At 37.8% G+C, this 21,414-nt stretch overlaps 2 protein-coding genes across 6 annotated transcripts in view; one reads left to right on the top strand and one right to left on the bottom strand.

Moving 5' to 3' along the window:
• Positions 1-19,328, bottom strand: part of XKR9 (XK, Kell blood group complex subunit-related family, member 9) — a 69,041-nt gene extending 49,713 nt beyond the window's left edge. The window contains exons 1-4 of one of the 4 annotated variants that reach the window (XM_011940933.1): positions 19,154-19,294; positions 15,252-15,333; positions 11,945-12,055; positions 8,440-8,989 (exon numbers count right to left, since the gene is read on the bottom strand). In XM_011940933.1, the coding sequence (XP_011796323.1) occupies positions 8,440-8,711 (272 nt within the window). In that variant the 5' untranslated portion in view covers positions 8,712-8,989; positions 11,945-12,055; positions 15,252-15,333; positions 19,154-19,294. Of the gene's footprint in view, positions 1-8,439; positions 8,990-11,944; positions 12,056-15,251; positions 15,334-19,153 lie in introns of all 4 variants that reach the window. The other 3 variants (XM_011940931.1, XM_011940932.1, XM_011940934.1) reach the window with 3 other exon arrangements.
• Positions 19,320-21,414, top strand: part of LACTB2 (lactamase, beta 2) — a 32,929-nt gene continuing 30,834 nt past the window's right edge. For both annotated transcript variants that reach the window (XM_011940937.1, XM_011940935.1), the window contains exon 1: positions 19,320-19,691. In XM_011940937.1, coding sequence (XP_011796327.1) covers positions 19,570-19,691 — 122 coding nt within the window. In that variant the 5' untranslated portion in view covers positions 19,320-19,569. The remainder of the gene's footprint in view (positions 19,692-21,414) is intronic.

Below are 21,414 nucleotides of genomic sequence, written 5' to 3'. Positions count from 1 at the left end.
AAACAAGCTTATGGCAAAAAGCTCAATACCACCGATCATTAGAGAAATGCAAATCAAAACCCCAATGAGATACCATCTCACACCAATCAGAATGGCTATTACTAGAAAGTCAAAAAATAACAGATGCTGGTGAAGTTGCGGAGAAAAGGGAACCCTTATACACTGCTGGTGGGAATGTAAATTAGTTCAACCATTGAGGAACTGTATGACAATTCCCGAAAGAGTTAAAAGAACTACCATTCAACCCAGTAATTCCATTATTGGGTATATACCCAGAGCATTCTACCATAAAGACACATGCACATAAGTGTTCATCATCGTACTGTTCACAATAGCAAAGACATAGCATCACCTAAATACCAAACAATGACAGACTGGATAAAGAAAATGTGGCATATATGCACACCATGGAATATTAGGCAGCCATTAAAAGAGCAAGATCATGTCTTTTGCCAGAACATGGAAGGAGCTGGAGGTTATCATCCTTAGCAAATTAACATAGGCTAGAAAACCAAATACTGCATGTTCTCATTTACAAGTGGGAGCTGGCCAGGCACAGTGGCTCATGCCTGTAATCCCAACACTTTGGGAGGCCGAGGTGGGCTGATTGCCTGAGCTCAGGTGTTCGAAACCAGCCTGGGCAACATGGTGAGATGCCTCCCTCCACCCATTTGTACTTAAAAAAAAAAAAAAACTAGCTGAGCATAGCAGCGTGTGCCTGTAGTCCCAGCCACTCAAGAGACTGAGGCAGGAGAAAGAATTGCTTGAATCCAGGAGGTGGAGGTTGCAGTCATCTGAGATCGCACCACTGCACTCCAGCCTAGTGACAGAGTAAGACTCCGTCTCCAAAAAAAATAAAGAAACAAGTGGGAGCTAAATTGTAAGAACTTATGAACACAAAGAAGGAAACAACAGACACTGGCATCTACTTGAGGAGGAGGGTGGAAGGAGGGAGTGGAACAGAAAAGATAACTATTTGGTACTGAGCTTAATATCTGAGTGATGTAATAATATGTAATAACAAACCCCCGTGACACGTGTTTATGTAACAAACCTTCACATGTATCCCTAAACCTAAAACAAAAATTCTCAAAAAGAAAAACAAAGAAAGAAAAACAAAAAAAGAGTAATGTGTTTGTTTATCTATCTGGCATCTTCCACTAATGCCCAACCTAATTCAATTTTCTTTTTCTTCCTTTTTAAATGGACAAAATATTTAAATAATTCAAAAAATTAGAAAGTTATAAGTGAGAAAACTCTATCCTACTCCTATAACCCACTATCCAGCTTTTACCCTTCCCCATGACCACAGGAATTCAGTTATTAGTTTCATGTGTACTCGTCTAGAGTTTCTTCATGTAGATACAAGCAAACATAAATATCCATTAGTTTTCACCATCTTTTGTTACACAGGAATATTGTATCATACTAAACCTCCTGTCTGCACCTTGTCTTTTCACCCAAAAACAAATTCTGGATATCTTTTCATTTCACTATATAAAGTACTTTAACATTCTTTATGATAGTTATGTAGTATACCATTGCATAGTATAATACAAACTCTATCAAAAGACACTAAAATTGTTAATATTTTTCTATTACAAACAACGCTACACTTAAAAATTGTGTGCAGATATCACTTTACATGTATGCAGGTATGATAAATTACTAGAAGAGGAAGCTCTCGGGCCAATATACATATATATATAATATATATATGTGTGTGTGTGTGTGTGTGTGTGTGTGTGTGTGTGTGTGTATTTGCAATATGGTCAAGCTACTTTCCACAGAAATTATACCAATCCATACTCTGATGAACAAGGTATGAAAGTATCTGTTTTCCCATACTTTACCAAGACAGTATATAGTCATTCAGATTTTTGTCAATCTAGTAAATGAGGAATAACATCTCAATGTAGTTTTAATTGAAATTTTTCATGAATGAGGCTTAGCATCTTTTAAACAACTTAAGGCCCATTTGTATTTCCTTTTCTATGAACTATCCTTTTTCTCTTCCCATTTTTCTGTTGGGCAGATGGTCTTTTACTTTTTGATTTCCAGAAGTTCCTTAAATATCAGAGGACTAGCCCTTTTACTGTTATAAGTTTACAATTATTCTTCCCTGTTAATGTTGTTTTTCTTTGTTATGCTTTTGTTGTGTGTGTGTTGGGATTTTTGCTTTTGTTTATTGGCACGCATTTTTATAGTCAAATCTACAATTGTTAATATCTTCTGGATTTTGAGTCATGGTTACAAAGGCTTTCCCCATTTCAAAGTTATAAAGGATTTCTCCAATGTTTTCTTTCATAGTGTTTTACACTAATATTTGATTCATTAGAAATTTATCCTGCTATCTGGTATCCTACCTAGAAGTACAACATGCTATCTTAAAGTATACCAACTTTATAAGTTAACAAAGTTTTTACTGTTCTCATGCTGCATATACTGGCTATTGTTTCCTTTTTTTCCAATCAATTTCAAAAAAATAAAAGACCGGGAGCAGTGGCTCATGCCTGTAATCCCAGCACTTTGGGAGGCTGAGGCAGGCGGATCACAAAGTCAGGAGATCGAGACCATCCTGGCTAACATGGTGAAACTCCATCTCTACTAAAAAATACAAAAAAATTAGCCAGGCGTGGTGGCGGGCGCCTGTAGTCCCAGCTACTCAGGAGGCTGAGGCAGGGGAATGGCGTGAACACGGGAGGTGGAGCTTGCAGTAAGCCAAGATTGCACCACTGCATTCCAGCCTGGATAACAGAGCAAGATTCCATCTCAAAAAAAAAAAATCTATGGTCTGTGTATTCATACGCCATACAGAGAAAAATTCGTTTATTGCCCTTGTGGTTTGGATGGGTGATGAGGAGAACTCTTGCAGATTATCCTTTCAAACTTTCTCCTGGCTTGGAAGAATTAGAACCCATATTTTGTCACATCAAAAACTGTGACATGCCAAAGACACATACAACATTGCACATTTCTCCCAGTGTCTACTTCTATGTTTCTACTAATACACTTCTGAAGATTTCACCACCACTTCCACAGAATGAAGATTTCATCTCCACAGAAGAGACCTCTTTTCTAGATCATGTGCCATGGTAGGGCATAGCCTAAGACTGACCTTTGTGTGAAAACTATTATCGCCAAATAGAATTTACATATTTTGTTTCCTTTAAATGGTTACCCAGTTTCCCCAACACTTATAACAACTAAGCATAATATCAGTAAAACTCTACAATGTCTGAATGGCACTATCAACTACACTTACTAAATTTCATTTATAGAATACCAGAATAACTGCAGAAACACATATGTTTCAAGTGTACATGAAACATTCATAAAGATGGACCATATGTTAGACAATAAAACAAGTTTGAATAAATTTCAGAAGACTGAAAACATAAGAGTATGTTATCTGAACACAAAAGAATTAAATTAAAAATCAACATTAAAATAACCACAAAAGACCCAAATATTTGAAAAAACATTTATTAGTCTAACCCTTTAGTAAAAGACAAAATCACAAGGAAGCTAAAAAATATTTTGAACTGGACTGGGCACAGTGGCTCATGCTTGTAATCCCAGCACTTTGGGAGTCCAAGGCAGGAAGACTACTTGAGGCCAGGAGTTCGAGACCAGCCTGGGCAATATACTAAGACCCCATCTGTACAAAAAAATTAAAAATTAGCCAGACCTGATGGCACATGCCTGTGATGCTAGCAACTCAGGTTGCTGAGATGGGAGGATCACCTGAGCCCAGGAGTTCAAGGTTATAATGAGCTATGATGACCCTGTCTCTATTTTAAAATAAATAAAGAAAGAGAGAGGAAAGAAAGAAATCCTGTCATTTTCATTTGCAACAACGTGGATGAAACTGGAGAACATTATATTAAGTGAAAAAAGCCAGGCCAGGCACAGAAAGACAAATTTCACATGTTCTCACTCATACATGGGAGCTAAAAATTGAAACAAACTCATGGAGTTAAAGAATAGAATAATAGTTACCAGAGTCTGGGAAGGGTAGCAGGGAGTCAGGTAGAAGTAGGGATGGTTAATGGGTGCAAAAATGTAGTTAGAATGAATAGGCTCTAGCATTTGATAACACAACAGGGTGACTAAAGTCAACGATAATTTACTGTATATTTTTAAATAACTAACAGTGAAATTGGAATGTCTCTAACACAAAAAAATAAATGAATACTTGAGGTGATAAATACCCCAATTACCCTTATGTGATTATCACATATTGTGTATGTCTGTACCAAAACATTACATGTACTCCATAAATACATACACCTATTATGTACCCATAATAATTAAAACTGAAAAAAATTTTTAAAAGAAGCCAAAGATGAAAAAACACCTAAAGGAGTAAAGGTAAAAATTACATGCACTTTCTCCTCAGAAACCATTCGAGCAAGAAGAGAATGGATTTGAGAGGCCGAAGGAGACGGATCACTTGAGCCTAAGAGTTCAAAACCAGCCTGGGCAACATGGTGAAACCCTGTCTCTACAAAACATACAAAAAGTAGCCAGGCGTGATGGCACATGCCTCTAGTCCCAGCTACTGAGGAGGCTAAGAAAGGAGAATTGCTTGAACCCAGGAGGCGGAGGTTGCAGTGAGCCAAGATCGCCCACGGCACTCCAGCCTGGGCAACAGAGCAAGAATCCATCTAGAAAAAAGAACTCTGTCTCTACCAAAAAATATATATATAAATTAGCTCAGTGTGGTGGCACACACCTGTAGTCCCAGCTACTTGTGGGGCTGAAGTGGGAGGATCACCTGAGCCCAGGGAGTTAGAGGTTGCAGTTATCTGTGACCGTACCACTGCAGCACTCCAGCCTGAGCAACAGAGTGAGATTCTGTCTAAAATAATAAAAAATAAAAAATAAAATTTTAAAAAAAATGGAGTGAAATACTTAAAGTGTTGAGAGGAAAAAAAAGAAGAAGAAAGAAAACATCACTTTGAATTCTGTACCCTGTGAAATTATACTTCGAAAGTGAAGAATAAAGATTTCCACAAACACTGGGGAAACTTGTTGCCAGTAGACTTGCCTTGCAAGAAATGTTAAAATAGATTCTTCAAAGAAAAGGAAAATGTTACAGGTCAGAAACTCGGATCTATTAAAATATATAAAGAAAGGAAGAGCACTGAAGAAGGAATAATTGAAGATAAACAAAAACTTATTTTTCTGATTTTTAATTGATCTAATTTTAAATTATTTAAATATAATTCTTACATTTAATTGATCTTAATTTTAACTGATCCAGATAACAGTTCAAAATAATATGACAATATATTTGATTATGTATGCTTGTGTGTATATATTTATATACTTACGTATACTTACTATAAGTGAAATGAATGACAGCAATGATATAAGGAATGAGAGAGAGGAATTTGGATTATAACATTCCACAGAATGTATCAGAGAGAGTTAAAAAATAAGAATTTTAAAAATCTAACATTTAATAGTTATGTTTGATTGGCATCCCAGAAGGGAAAGAAACACAAAACATAGTAAAGAAAATGTTAAAAAAGATAATGGCTGACAATTGTGTAGAATTAATAGAAGATAATAATCCACAGAATCAAGAAGACCAACAAATCCTAAGCCAGAGAAATAAAATCTACATCTAAACATATAATTAAACTGCAGAAACCCACAGATAAAGAGAAAAATCTTAAGAGCAGCCAGAGGAGGAAGACAAAACACTTTCAAAAGAGCAGCAATGAGACTAAAATCTAACTCCTCCAGAGCAACAATAGAATCCAACAAACAATCAAATATAATATGCAGAGAGAAAATAACTACTCATCTAGAATTCTATAGCCAGCCACTAAAATATCTCTCAAGAAAGATAATGAAATAAAGATATTTTCAAACAACCAAAAATTGAGAGATGGATGTCACCAACAGCCCCTCAATAGATGAAATTCTAAAAGGCAGACCTCGGGAAAGCAGAAGTAAAGTAATTCTAGGGCCGAACGTAGTGGCTCATGCCTATAATCCCAACACTTTGGGAGGCAGAGGTGGGTGGATCACTTGAGGTCAGGAGTTCGAGACCAGCCTGGCCAACATGACGAAACCCCATTTCTACTAAAAATACAAAAATTAACCAAGTGTCATGGCGCATGCCTGTAATCCCAGTTACTCGGGAAGCTGATGCAAGAGAATCTCTTGAACCCAGGAGGTGGAGGCTGCAAAGAGCCAGGAAGGCGCCACTGCAGGTCAGCCTGGGTGAGAGAACAAGGCCCTGTCTCAAAAAAAAGAAAAGAAAAGAAAAGTAATTCTAGGTAGAAGTCCTGAGATTCAAGAAGAAATAAAAAAGAGAATAGTAAATATATGGGTAAACATAAATAAAATTTAGTAGAATTTAACTACATAAAGTAGAAAAATACATAATAATATCATCTAGCGGGATTAACAACAGGCATTAAAATGACAAGAATATAAATATATTAGTTGGGAGCATAGCAAATTGAATTCTAGTGTTTCGAGGTTTTTAAATTATCAATGTTAACAGCAAAGGTTTTGTTTTACTTTATACTCAGAACAATTTAAGACCACACATTACGCACTATACTTCTAGGTAGGATCCAGTATATTGGAACAGACCAATGCTCCTGCCAAAGCAACTAGAGAAACTATAAACTGGGCTGATATATCTACAAATGCTTATTGCTTGGAAATACTTGCTGATTCTATTACTCAGAACAAGAGGTTGAAAACCTGGATTTTGCCCAAGCAAAGGGCTGTTGTTAGGCAAGAAGAGAGGCCTAGTTCAATAGATTATGGTACATCCATACTAAAGGATACACCATGCAGCCTTTAAAAAAAGTAAAGCAGCTTTGTATGAACTCACTCCAGAAGATCTTCAAGATGTTTAAGCTAGGTTTTAGAGGTCTGTTACTGAGGGACCTCAACTCAATCAATTTTTCCACCAACATATGTGCCAAATTTTGAAACTATACCATAGAGGCTAAAAGCTAAGCAGAAAGTCTTGAAAAAGCAAAACAGGCTTTCTGGTAGTCTTGTGGTGCCAAGATAAAAATCAGCACTCAGGACTTGAGGAGGTGCGATGACCACACCATACTCTCAGTTCCCTAGAGACTGCAAACCAAAAGCAGACTGAACCATAGTCTAAATGCCTACCAGAGAAAAAGCAAAATAGCAGCATTTGGAACTTCTATCATCTTTTGTATACAATGTGTAATATTCAATCAAAAATTACTAGGTGTATCAAGAGACCCTGGAAATCAAGGCAATTTGACCTTTCTTTTATAATACAATTTATAATTTATAACACAGTGTACTTTAAGGTCCTAATTTGAATGCTGATGAAAATAGTTCTGCAGATGTGCAAATTTTCCATTATTAGAATGGCAAATAACAGAGAATTTACCATATTTCTAAATTCCTTGCAAAAGCAACTTTTGTCTTTCTTCAATATTACAACTACATAATTCTCAATATTTCTCACACAGAATACTCATTTAATCTTACCTATTACATATGTACTTGTTCATCAGCACTTTTACTGTATTTCTTTAGACATTTGCATCTTACTGAGAATGTGCAGTTCGAAAATTGACTTCTAATACCAACAACTAAAGCACTTTCTTTCCAGCTTTTCCTAAAACCTGTAGACTTCTTTCTCATTGCACATTCTGTTTCTTTTACTTATTAAAACCATAATAACTATAGCTTCAAAAAGGCAAAATATGTGAAGATACTTTGAAAATTATAAGTCTCCACATATATACAATGACATTATTCCCATTAATTAATATAAGAAAAGCCTGAAATTTTTTTAATACATTCAACTAAGGGTCATGAATTTGTTGCTTTTTGACAGGACAGACTCAAAAGTAGAATCACTTAAAGGAATAATGGAGATATAAAATGAAATATACAGAGAATCATGGAATTCTGAGGGCCTATTTAGAGTCTAGTTTCTCTACCTATAACAAGATGATTCTTAAGGCTGCTTTAGTTCTATGACTCTGTACCTAGCTAACCACATAGCTACTGCATTATTGCAGCAAAAATTTCATTTAGTTAAATCAACGATAAGTATAAAAAAGTGAGTACTCTCTCAGTTACAAGTGAAATGTCATATTTACACAATCAGACTTAGAATATACAGAGAAGATAAAAGTTCTGTACGACACAGAAATGTCTTTTTCCTTCTCGTGAAAACTGAGTTCATATCAGAAAAAGTAACCTAATTAGATAAATTTAAACATTTTTATTAACGAACCTGGAAAATTCTGACAGTATGGCAATGACTTACATAAGCACAATAGTGAGGAGCAGGTAACCTTTGTGCTTCATGCAAATAAAGGATCTTTGTACATTTGACTATCCAGATACATAAAGGTAGCTTCTGTTTGGATAAAAGAAAAACAGTGGTAATGATTAAACATGTATGCTTACCTTGTAAAAATTCCTCCTTGCAAGCAATGAAGTAGAAGAAAACAATGCTGACTTTCTTGGCCTGCTTTCTTTAAATCAGCCTTGAACCAAGAATAACTGAAACACTGAACCACAAGTGTTCCAAAAAGCATAAAGCTTAATGATAAAACACTAAAAACATACTGTCCTTCATGGAAAAATCTGACAGATACCCATATGTCCACAATTAAATCAGTTATGTAGATTATAATGCCAAGAACTGACATCATAAAATTCTGTTTAGTATATTTCATTATGAATGACTATAGCTTTTCGTTATCTACTTTTTTCTCCCTCACAAAAAGAGAAAAAAAGCCAAACAAATATTAGTATATCCTTTGGTATAGCACTGAATTTTAATTTCTACTCCCTAAATCTATTTAGAAGAAAGAATAAATATTATGAAATGGGAACACTAACACCAAAGTGACTAATTTTGACTTTCTTTTCTAAATCTCCAATCTAGGTCCAATGTTACAAGGCTTTAATCAATCTTCTGTTTCACAAGGATCTTCATTACAGATGACAAGACCTAAAATAAAACAGATATTTAAGTTCCAAAATATCTTAAGTATAATATTAAAAATGCTTGGCAATGATTTCATCAAAGCTCTACTTTTTCTAAAAATAACATATTGCCAGTAAATACAGTTCTTATAACAACTTTGGGAAAGTCTCAAAAATATACTTGACAGTTGATAACTTCCTCTCAGACTATTTATCTTTTAAAAATATGACCTGCCCACAAAGATATTTATCACATGACTATTTATAGTGGCAAATTGGAAACAACCTAAATATTTCAACATAAGGAAATGGTAAAGTAAATAAAGGTAGATTCATAAAATAGAATATTACAAAACTACTAAAATATATGTAACAAAGGTGCAATAGTTGTAACAATTTTTTTTTTTTTTTGAGGCAGAGTCTCGCTCTGTCGCCCGGACTGGAGTGCAGTGGCCAGATCTCAGCTCACTGCAAGCTCCGCCTTCCGGGTTTACGCCATTCTCTTGCCTCAGCCTCCCAAGTAGCTGGGACCACAGGCGCCCGCCACCTCACCTGGCTAGTTTTTGTATTTTTTTTAGTAGAGACGGGGTTTCACTGTGTTAGCCAGGATGGTCTCGATCTCCTGACCTTGTGATCCACCCGTCTCGGCCTCCCAAAGTGCTGGGATTACAGGCTTGAGCCACCGCGCCCGGCCTACAATTCTTAATATGCTTTTGGCCCAGCAATTCCATCTAGGATTCTATCCTAGGGAAATATTCAAAAATGTGCAAAAAGATAATCTTTGCAGAGCCTTTTTTATAAGAGTGAAATACTGAAAACTACCTAAATGACAATTGAGAGGCCTAGTTCAACACATTATGGTACATCCATACTAAAGGATACACCATGCAGCTTTTAAAAAGAGTAAAGCAGCTTTGTATGAACTCACTTTGGAAGATCTTCAAGATGTTTTAAGTGAAAAAAGCAAATCCCAGAAAGATAAATACTGTACACTATTTATGATTTTTAATTATATATGGAGAGAGGAAGAGGGTTGAGAGAAGGAAGTACATGCAACTTCAGTTGTTTTCTCTCTATATTGCTATATTTTTTGAGTTTTTTTTTAACAACAGACCTGTACTGATGTTGCTAGGTATATAATTTTTTTAAATAAAAACAATAGTAAATGATACTTACGCAGAATCTCAATGACTGGAGAAAATGTTTATGCTACTAATAAAAGTTAACATTTACTTACTACTATGTGCCAAGCACTGAGCAAAATGTTGTATATAAAACGCCCAATTTAATTCTTCTATCACTTAAAATGTAGATTCTACTATTATTACTATTTTTTAAACAGTCTGAATGAATGCAATCTGTATACAAGATTTGTCTGACTCATTGGTGGTTTTTTGGTTTGTTTTCCTAATTAATTGCCAACATTTCACAAAAAATGCAAATGTTTAACTGCTATCAAAAAACAGACAGATCCTCTATACTAGATTACTCCTTCATGAGCAGGGGCTGCCCCTTTAGATGGGGCATGCTCTCTCCTGTTCATCACAGTAGTCATCTGGCCCATTTCAGGCATTTCAACAGCTGGATTTCAATGTTAATACAGTTACCTACTAGCTGTGTGTCCTTAAATGTGTTCTTTTCAGCCTTATACCTTATTTTCTTCATCTAAAATATGGAGAGAATAATGGTATATACCTTATAGGATTGTTGTGAAGGTCAAGAAAGATAATACATATAATACATATAAACAAACCCCTAGAAAAGTACTTGGCACACAGTTAGGGCTCAATAAATGCTAAGTTATCATTATGACCTTGCTGACCGCTTGCCTGGCCTCTGTAAGCACATGAGTTTGCAATCTCTGACTTTACATCATATAATGTTTTGTGAAAAAGTACTATGGTATGATCTCAAAGGTAAGGAGGGAGAAATGAGCTCTGGGGCCCTGATGCAACAGGACTGGTGTTCTTACAAGAAGAGGAAGCAACACCAGAGAAAAGGCCACATGAGGACACAAGTAGGCAGCCATATGTAACCTAAGGAGAGCGAACCTCACCAGAAACCAACCCTGCTGGCACATTGATCTTGGACTTCCAGTGTCCAGAACTGTCAAAAAATAAATTTCTATTGTTTAAGCTAACAAGTCTGTGGTATTTTGCTATGGCAGCCAGACCAATGAACACACTATATTTCTATAAAAAATATTTATTACTTTAAACACACCAAGGTGAATGTTTACTAAAAAAATACACACACAAACTAATACTTACTGTGTTCTCATCATGTTATCACTTACAAGTATTTACTTTAAAAGTCTTCAGAATAATATTAAAAGGTATTTCATTCTTCTCACAGAATAAAGCAACAGTTATGATCACTGCTTCTCCTGTCAAGAACATTGTGACCAACAGGACAGAAAAAAAAAAACAGTTTAAAAACTGAGTTTTTAAAATCTAGTGGGCCATGAATTTCCCTGCAGTAGGTTTCTTATGTTAAAATGAAAGACCTCAAGCCAACATATACATGGGGTTTAGGAAGATGAGGTTAATTGGGAGGTTCTGCTCAATTGAACTAATTAAATACTTACTTAGAACCTACCATGTGCTGTTTCAGGCTCTTCTGGATATATCAAGTGATGAGACACAAGTATTCCTGCCCCTTTGGAACTTACATCCTAGCACAGAAAGATAATTGAGGAGTATCTCAATTACAATGATTTGATCTTTATAAATTATATTAATGTATTAAATTATCACATGGCACCTCAAAAATATTTACATTATGTATCATTTTTAAACATAAAATTTGAAATATAGTCAATTAACAATAAAAATAATGAATAAATAAACCAAATATTATATTAGAAGATGGTAAGTGCTATGGAAAAAAAAAAAGCATAGTAAGGAAGATCAGCAATTACAGTAGAGATGTGCATATCATGGGCTGTGACATTAAGTAGACTGGTCAGGGCAGGACTCACTGAGAAGGTGGCATCTGAGTAGTGAAATTGGCCATGTGAATATGAGATAGAAAAGCTTTCCAGCTTGAAGGAACAGCTAGTTCAAAAGTCTAATGCACTAGATTTTGAATCCTCCAAAAATAAGTTTCATAAAATATTGTCAGAAATTCCTCAGCATGGTTCTATTGGATATGTTTAATGTGTATACAAATCCTGTTCTAATATCATTCCTCAAAACATAATTTCTTAAGCTTTATACTAAGAAAAAAATTGCATATATAAAAGAACAGATGGTAGTAATAATAGCTACTACTGCTAGGTGTTTACTAAAAGTGAAGTTTTTTGGCATAAATTATTTCATTTAATCCTCACAAATCACTTTGAAAACAGTATTATTGACTCTATTTTGCAAACCAGAAAACTGAGGCATAGAGGTGTTCGGTATTTAGGTGAGTTATCTCTAATGAGTAAAATCTGTTTGCCTCCAATGCTTAGGTCCTACCCACAATATACTTACACAGTATCTGAAAAGAAAACAGAAAACATTTATAGTTGTGTGAGTATAACACTTAGGCATAGCAGTCTATAGATTTGAGATAGACTACACATTATTATTATTATTATTATTATTATTATTATTATTATTATCGTATATTATTCTTTTCTGTAGTGAAATTAAAGGGAGAGGGGAATATAGTTAGAATTGCAAATGATGTGATCTAAGCCTTTCTAAACAAAAATCTTGGCCAGGTGCAGTAGCTCATGCTTGTAATCTCAGCACTTTGGGAGGCTGAGCCAGGAGGATCACTTGAGTCCAGGAGTTCAAGACCAGGCTGGGCAACATGGTAAAACCCCACCTCTACAAAAAAAAAAAATACAAAAATTAGCCAGGCATGGTAGTATGTTCCTGTAGTGTCAGCTACTTGGGAGGCTGAGGTGAGAGGATCATTTTAGCCCAAGAAGTGGGGGTTGCAGTGAACTGACACGGCATCACTGCACTCTAGTCTGGCAACAAAGTGAGACCCTGTCACAAAACAAAACAAAAAAAAGATTTTTTTGTTAATTTTCTTTTTCTTTAACTTATTTTCCACTGCCTCTTCTCAGCAAAACTTTATAGTCTGAGAACATGTTCAAAAGAATAAAAGTTGACTAAAACACAATAGTTAAGCTAAAATTTTGCTTTAAGTGATTTTAAATGTAGATAATTTCCTTAAAATTACAGACTATAATACTTCAGTATTCCATATGTGCACTTCTTAATCTCTCAACCCATAAAGAGAGTTTCCTTTACCTGGCATGAGTAACAAAAATGTAGTAGCAGGTTTGGGTTGTTTGTTGGTTTGTTTGTTTGCTTGTTTTAAGAGACAGGGTCTCTCTATATTACCCAGGCTGGTCTTGAACTCCTGTGCTCAAATGATACACCCACCTTAGCCTCCTGAGTAGCTGGGACTATCAGCACAGGTACCATACCTGGCCAACACTAGCAGTTTTGAGTCAACTTTTACAAGATGGAAAGAATAATTTCCAAGAAACAGAAACTGTTACTGGTAGAACATTAGATGCAATAGATTAATCTAATATGGTAAGATCAATATTCCTAATTTAGTCAGGCAGAATATAACACCAAGTAGAAGGAAATCTACACAGCAAGCTAATACATGCAGCAGATCTGATAAAGAGAGCCTGCAGGTCTTTCAATAACCACATAGTTGTATAACTTGTATTAAGAATAGTTCATCTCTATCTCTATGGTTGATCACTATTCCGGTACCATTTTAGGTAAAATAATGCCACCTACAAAGTTTGGCTTCATAGGGGACTTCTTACACTTACTGACTTAATAGGACAATGATATAGTCTGAATATATGTCCCTACCAAATCTCATGTTGAATTGTAATCCCCTATGTTGGAGGTGGGGCCTGGTGGGAGGTTTTGGGTCATAGGGGTGGATCCCTCATGGTTTGGTGCTGTCCTCATGATAGTGAGTGAGATTTGGTTGTTGTAAAGCGTTGCATCTCCCCCACTACTCTCTTTCTTGCTCCTGCTCTCACCATGTGAGACACCTGCTCCCTCTTCACCTTCTGCCATGATTGTAAGCTTCCTGAGGCCTCCCCAAAAGCAGATTCTGGCATTTTGCTTCCTGTACAGCTTGAAGAACCATGAGCCAATTAAATTTCTTTTCTTATAAATTACCCAGTCTCAGGTATTTCTTTACAGCAGTGCAAGAATGGCCTAACACAGAAAATTGGCACCAGTAGTAAAGTTTTGGTATAAAGATACCTGAAAACATGGAAACAGTGTTGGAACAGAGTAATAGGCAGAGACTGAAAGAGTTCGTAAGACTCAGAGGAAGGTGGGAAGATGAGGGAAAGTTTGGACCTTCTTAGAGACTGGTTAAAAGTTGTGAGCCAAATGTCGATAATGATATGGACAGTCAAGTCCAGGCTGCTGATGTCTCGGATGGAAATGAAGAACTTATTCAGAAGTGAAGCAAAGATCACCCACGTTATGCCTCAGCAAAAAGTTTGGTTGGAATGTATTTGTGCCCTAGAGATCTATGGAAGTTTGAACTTCAGAGTGATGATTTAGGGTATCTGGCAGAAGAAATTTCTAAGTAGCAAAGCATTCATGATGTGGACTGGCTGCTTCCAACAACCTATGCCCAGATGTGGGAGCAAGGAAATAACTTAAAATTCGAATTTATATTTAAACAGGAAGCAGAGCATAAAAGTTTGAAAAATGTGCAGCCTGGTTAGGTAAAAAAAGAAAGAAAAAGCTTCTTCAGAAGAGGACTCCAAGCAGGCTGTAGAGCAACCACTTGCTTAAGATACTTGCATAACTAAAAAGGAGTCAAGTGCTAATATCAAAGACAATGGGTTCAAGTGATTCTCCTGCTTCAGCCGCCCCAACTAGCTGGGACTATAGGCGCACGCTACCACACCTGGCTAATTTTTGTATTTTTATTAGAGATAGGGTTTCGCCATATTGGGCAGGCTGATTTCGAACTCCTGACCTCAAGTGACCCACCCACGCTGGCCTCCCAAAGTGCTGTGATTACAGCCATGGGCCACTGCACCTGGCCCTCTTTTCTTATAAATTACCTAGTCTCAAGCATTTCTTTACAGCAATGCAAGAATGGTTTAACACAGACAGTTTCAATCCAATTCCAAATATCAACCTAGCTATGTGGCTACCTGGTTGCCAGTCAAAATACACAACTTTTGCCCACTGTACAACTATCTGAGATAAGGCAGCTATTTAAAGAAATTAAAACTAGGAAACTTTCCCTTGTCAACCAAATTTAACACATATAAAATACAGACTTACGTGTCAAATATAAAAAGCCATCTTTGATTCAAAGTCCCTTCTGGAAAAATCTTCATCTTGTGAATGTTTTACTTCTTCTTCACTAAAAACAAGTATAATTAAAGGATGTGTAAACCTTTAAGATCGAATACTAAAATGAAACTGAAATCACCTGTTAGTCACATGTGGCATTTTCTAATCTAGTGATAAGAGTCTGTGTCATTATGAATTCAGTACACCCTTTTATAACTATCTCATTGAGGGGAAGAAATAGCATAGGTCCTTTCATGGGCTGACTAGGTTCCAAGCTTTCACTGTATTTATCAAATAAATCTAGAAAATACAATTTGCCTCATAACATATCCAAATGGATAACATGTCATGTTTGAAAAGGAGGTTCTTAAATTTGAAGTACTCTAACAAAGTATCATTAACTTAGCCCTATCTAGTTTTCAACCTTATACATTCTCAAATCATATGCCCCCAAGAGCATATGATTGTTGGTCTGCATTCTCAAATAAGCGCTGCTTTCCTTCTATTTCCAAGCCTTTGCTCAAGGTTATTTTCTGCTGTCTAGAATAACTGCCATCTATCTGACGAAATTCTGTCAATCCTTTAAGAATCAGCTCAAAATCCACCATCTTTATGCTTTCCCAGATCATCCCAATAAATATGTTTCTCGCCTTTCTCCTTGCAATCTCATTACTTCAGCTGTACATCTCTTCTAGTATTTACCCATATATGCTTTTTTTTAAGAGACAAGGTCTTGTTCCATCACCCAGGCTGGAGTACAGTGGCACAGTCATAGCTCACTATAACCTTGAACTCCTGGGCCCAAGTACTCCTCCAGACTCAGCCTCCCAACAGTGCTAGAATTACAGGCATGAGCCACCATACCTGAACCCACATATACTTTAAAAGTATCTCCTTCATGGTTATGACCCTCTAGAAAGCAAAGACTATCTAATTCATTTTTAACGTGCCCTCAATACGTCTACATTACTTTGCATGTTGTAAGTAGATAATAAACTATTGTAAATGTGACTGAACAGAACGTAAAAAATCTTTGATCTGATTTCTTGGAGAGGAATTTAAACTTCAAGTCACATTTCTAAACATATTCACAAAGACTTAACTTTGTATCTTTTTTTTTTTTTTTTTTGAGACAAAGTCTCTGTCGCCCAGGCTGGAATGCAGTGCCGCGATCTCAGCTCACTGCAACCTCCGCCTCCTGGGTTCATGTGATTCTCCTGCCTCAGTCTCCCAAGCAGCTGGGATTGCAGGTACCTGCCACCATGCCCAGCTAATTTTTGTATTTTTAGCAGAGACAGGGTTTTGCCATGTTGGTCAGGCTGGTCTCGAACTCCTGACCTCAAGTGATCCTCCTGCCTCAGCCTCTGAAAGTGCTGGGATTACAGGCGTGAGCCACTGTACCCAACCAAAAAATGTATCTACCTGTCTATAGGTTTCTTCATCTGGATATACCACAATTACCTCAATTTTATCTCATCTAAAACATAGCTACTATCTACCCTCTATTTGTACTCTTCTTCTAGTATCTCCTGGTATGACCCTATGCAAGTTGCCTTACTTTTAAATCATTTGGCCTATTTCTTCATCTGCCAAATGAGGAGCTTGGCAATTGATTAAATGGAATCCAAAAGGAAAGTGCAGGTGAAAGTTTAATTTTTAAAAAAAGCTAAAGAAACTGGACCCTATCTCTCAACATATGCAAAAGCCAACTCAAGAAGGATTAAACGTAAGACCTTAAACTATAAAACTACTAGAAGAAAATACAGGTAAAATACATAAGGACATTGGTTCAGGCAAAGATTTTGTGGCTAAGACCTCGAAAGTACATACAACTAAAATAAAAACAGACAAATTTGACTCTATTAAATGAAAAACTTCTGCACAGCAAAGGAAACAATGAACAGGGTGCAGAGACATCTGCTGAACAGAAGAAAGTATCTGCAAACTATTCATCTGACAAGGGACTAATATCCAGAACATACAAGAAACTCAAACAACTCAACAAGAGAAAACACAAATAATCCCATCAAAAAGAGGGTAAAGAACATGAATAGACAATTCTCAAAAGAAGACATACAAATGGCCAACAAATATATGAAAAAAATGCTCAACATCTCTAATCATCAGGGAAATGCAAATCAAAACCATAATGAGATATCATCTTACACCAGTTAGAATCGCTGTTATTAAAAAGACAATAACAAATGCTGGAGAGGATGTAGAGAAAAAGGAACTCTCATACACAGTTCGTGGAAATGTAAATTAGTACAACCGCTATGGAAAACAGTACAGAGATTTATAAAATACACACATACACACACACACACATACACACAAATAGAACTATCATATGATCTAGCAATCCCACTACTATTTGTATATCAAAGGGAGAACTGCACCTGCATGTTTATCGCAGCATTATTCACAATAGGAAAGATATGAAATCAACCTAAAAGTCCATCAACAAACAAATGGATAAAGAAAATGTGATATATACACATAATAAAATACTATTTAGCCATAAAAAATAATGAAATCATGTCATTTGCAGCAACATGGATGGAACTAGAGGTTACTATGCTAAGTGAAATAATCCAAGCATAGAAAGACAAATATCACATATTCTCATTCATATGTGGGAGCTAAAAACTTTATTTCAGCCAGGCATGGTGGCTCAAGCCTGTAATCCTAGTGCTTTGGGAGACCAAAGCAGGAGGATCACCTGAATCGCTTGAGTTCAAGAGTTCAAGGTTACAGTGAGCTATGATAATGCCACTGCACTACAGCCTGGGTGAAAGCCAGACCCTGTAAGTAAATAAGTAAGTTAAGGAAATTAATTAAGCTAAAGAATAAAAGAATGGGTATGCCCTGATTCTCAGGAGGACTTTTCAGCAGAGTTCTTAAAAAGGGAAGATGTGCATAGCTTCCTGCCTGAATAGCCATTAATTGATGGCTATAGTAAATACATATTGACAGATTGAAATGCCTCATGTAGGAGAATGAACTCGATGAACTGACTACAGGATCTGTGTATTTTCTTTTAGGTAATTTATAACTCAACTTTTTTAATGGGAAGCGGTAGTTAACACTGGATAGTTAATACTTGGCTGATTAGAAACCAACTTGTTACAGAGAAAATGAGTCCCTGCCATCTTGGACATAAAACAGCTCCACAAGACCAGCCTAGCTCTCTGGGCAGGCGGGTAACACTGGGAGGCAGAGGCATGCTCCTTGAATCTCACAGAGGGGGTCAAGTGTTAGTGTGAGGCAGGTAGGAGCAAGGCTGCACACGCAGACTCTGTCACCTGGGCAGCCGCCCAATTCCCGTTTATCATTTGTAAGAAAAATAGTGTCCACCTCTTAATAATGTTTTGAGGATTAAAGGAGTTAAGTGGGATGTTTGTAGAAAGCACCCAGGCACAGTAGGAAGTACTAAGTAATTATGTCTTACCAGTATTTATTATAAAAGATGAACAGGATGGCCAGGCATGGTGGCTCACACCTCTAATCCCAGCACTTTGGGAGGCCGAGGCGGGTGGATCACCTGAGGTCAGGAGATCGAGACCATCCTGGCTAACACACTGAAACCTCATCTCTACTAAAAATACAAAAAACTAGCCGGGTGAGGTGGCAGGTGCCTGTAGTCCCAGCTACTCAGAAGGCTGAGGCAGGAGAATGGCGTGAACCCGGGAGACGGAGCTTGCAGTGGGCCGAAACAGCGCCACCGCACTCCAGCCTGGGCGGCAGAGCGAGACTCCGTCTCAAAAAAAAAAAGAAAAAGATGAACAGGCTACCACTACTACACACATACACACACACAGCCACTGCCTAAAAGTCTGACTGGCAACCCTTCCTGGGATTTATTACTGAATAACGAACAGTTACCAAACCTGTCTGCCCCATCACAAGACTCTTCCCGATTAAAATGTCTCTCGCCCACTTGGATCCACTCGCCTGTCTAGGACATAAACCCGTGAAGCACCAGCCCCCGTGACAGAGCCAGATTCCCGCTTCGCCTCACACCACCTCACGCCCTCGAGCCAGCCTTCCCACCACTGCCGGCGCAGCCCGCGCGGCGTCACGTGACCTCTGGTTCCGCCCCCGGCCGTGCTCCGGGATCCCCGCCCCACCTCGCCCGCGGTGTCACATGATACCTGCCCCCCCCCGCCCCCGTCCCCGCTAGCCAATCCCCTCCCTCCCGGCTTGCGCGGCGTCACATGGACGCTACTCGCTGTCCGCGGCCTGTTGGGTTGTTCCGCAGTGGAGTATCCAGATAGGCAACACTGCGGCGCCGGCTGAGGCGGGAATGGCTGCTATACTGCAGCGCGTGGAGCGGCTGTCCAATCGAGTCGTGCGTGTGTTGGGCTGTAACCCGGGTCCCATGACCCTCCAGGGCACTAACACCTACCTAGTGGGGACCGGCCCCAGGTAAACGTTCTTCTCCAACCTCCCCAACGTACGCGGCAGGCCGCGGAGCCCGGGCTGTGACTGATCGCGGGTGTGCGGGCAGTGGAGAGCGCCGCGTCCTGTCCCTAGCAGGGCAGCCCCGCGCCTAGCGGCCCGCCGGGACTGCACGCAAGACACTCGGATCTCGAAGCTAGCTAAAATACGACCACCCCGAGTGATAGCTCTCTAATTTAGCGAGAAATGGAAAAAAAAAAAAAAGAAAGAAAGAAACTTCCTGTTTTGAAACCCGATTTACTCTGCTTGATGTTTGAATGCCAGAGTGTGCGTGTTTAAACTTGAGAAAATTCGGATGTCAAGAGTCCAAGAAAGCGTTTACTCTGCTCACTTGACTTTAACTGGTGTTTTGCCCAGAGTGTAACTTCCCTTCTCAAAAGCGATTAATTATGTTGAGGCGATTTCCTCAACTCAGCAGCAGAGGGCAGGATTCTCTTGGCTTCCAAATTGGTTGTCTGTAGCCTGTGGGATCCTAAGAGGAGCTGACGTAACTAATTTGGAGAAGTTTTTTGTTTCAATTGTGTATGACCTTGTTTGAGTTTAATTTGCAGACACAGTAACACACCTGTATTTCTAAGAGTATACTTTTGCTCTTGTTTAACTGCATTCTGTTTTAGTGAAATTATGCAGGAATGGGAGATTTGGTTTACTGCATAGTAAGTCTTAGGCATTTAGCAACTTTTGTAGTCTTTACTGGATGAACCAAGAAAATGTAGTCTCTTGAGCATAGAATTTAATTGTGCAGGCAAGACATAAATAATTTTTAAAATATAATTGATTACTAAAAACGATTTAGTAAGTACAGTTAATTGAGTTTTCCTTGGAAGTGTCTACTGTTTGGCGTTTTTCCAGTAAATAAGAATTTTAGAAGCAGCAGACCTGCAAGGTGGGCAGGTAAAAGATTAAGCTCAGAGTAAACAAGGCAGGGTCAGGTAGTTACCAAAGGTTTAGGCTACCACCAGAATCTAGGAGGATAGAGAATTAAGCAGGAAAAATGCCAGATCTCTAGGTTACAATCTGTCTTGGCTGGAAGTCCCTCGACCAAGTAAATTCATAGGCGGTCTCTCTTCGGTGGGTCATCTTAAACTAGTCAATACCTCAGACAAAAGATGCGTATTATCAGAATTACCCTGGAAAGTATCTTACAAGAACACCATGTTGGAGATCAGTGTATTGTCTCAGTAAGTTCAGCACAACCTGCCTTTTTCCCAGCGTTGAAACAGATGGCTGATTCTGTTTGACAACCAGATGAAGAAATTGGCTTGTGTTTAGGGGCTATATTGTACAAAAAATACACACTGTATCTTTAAACACTAGAATCACACTCGACATAGCAAAGTGCTAGTGCTGAAAGAGACTTAAAGACTAACTGAGGGAAAAGCAGATTTATAGTCGCCCGTCTTAAATTACTTAACACTGTTGCTCACATAAATTAATGGAGTGGAATGGCCAGTGGAATTACTTGCACTATGTAAATTATTTCTCCATACAGTTGAACTAGAGAGTCTGTATAGTTGAGCTAGAAATAAGTGTAGATGATGCTACTGTATAAAGTAAAACGTGTACCGTAAAAGGTGGCTAGAAATTAATATTAATTGACCTCTTGTCAGATGTTCTGAGATTGGTATCCACCCATTCCGCTTCACAAAACAGTTCTAAGATCACAAGCGGCTTTTGTATCACTAACCTC

The sequence above is a fragment of the Colobus angolensis genome, unplaced genomic scaffold (assembly GCF_000951035.1).
Source record: "Colobus angolensis palliatus isolate OR3802 unplaced genomic scaffold, Cang.pa_1.0 Scaffold194, whole genome shotgun sequence".
NCBI lineage: Eukaryota > Metazoa > Chordata > Mammalia > Primates > Cercopithecidae > Colobus > Colobus angolensis.
This window is presented reverse-complemented; position numbering and strand designations above follow the sequence as displayed.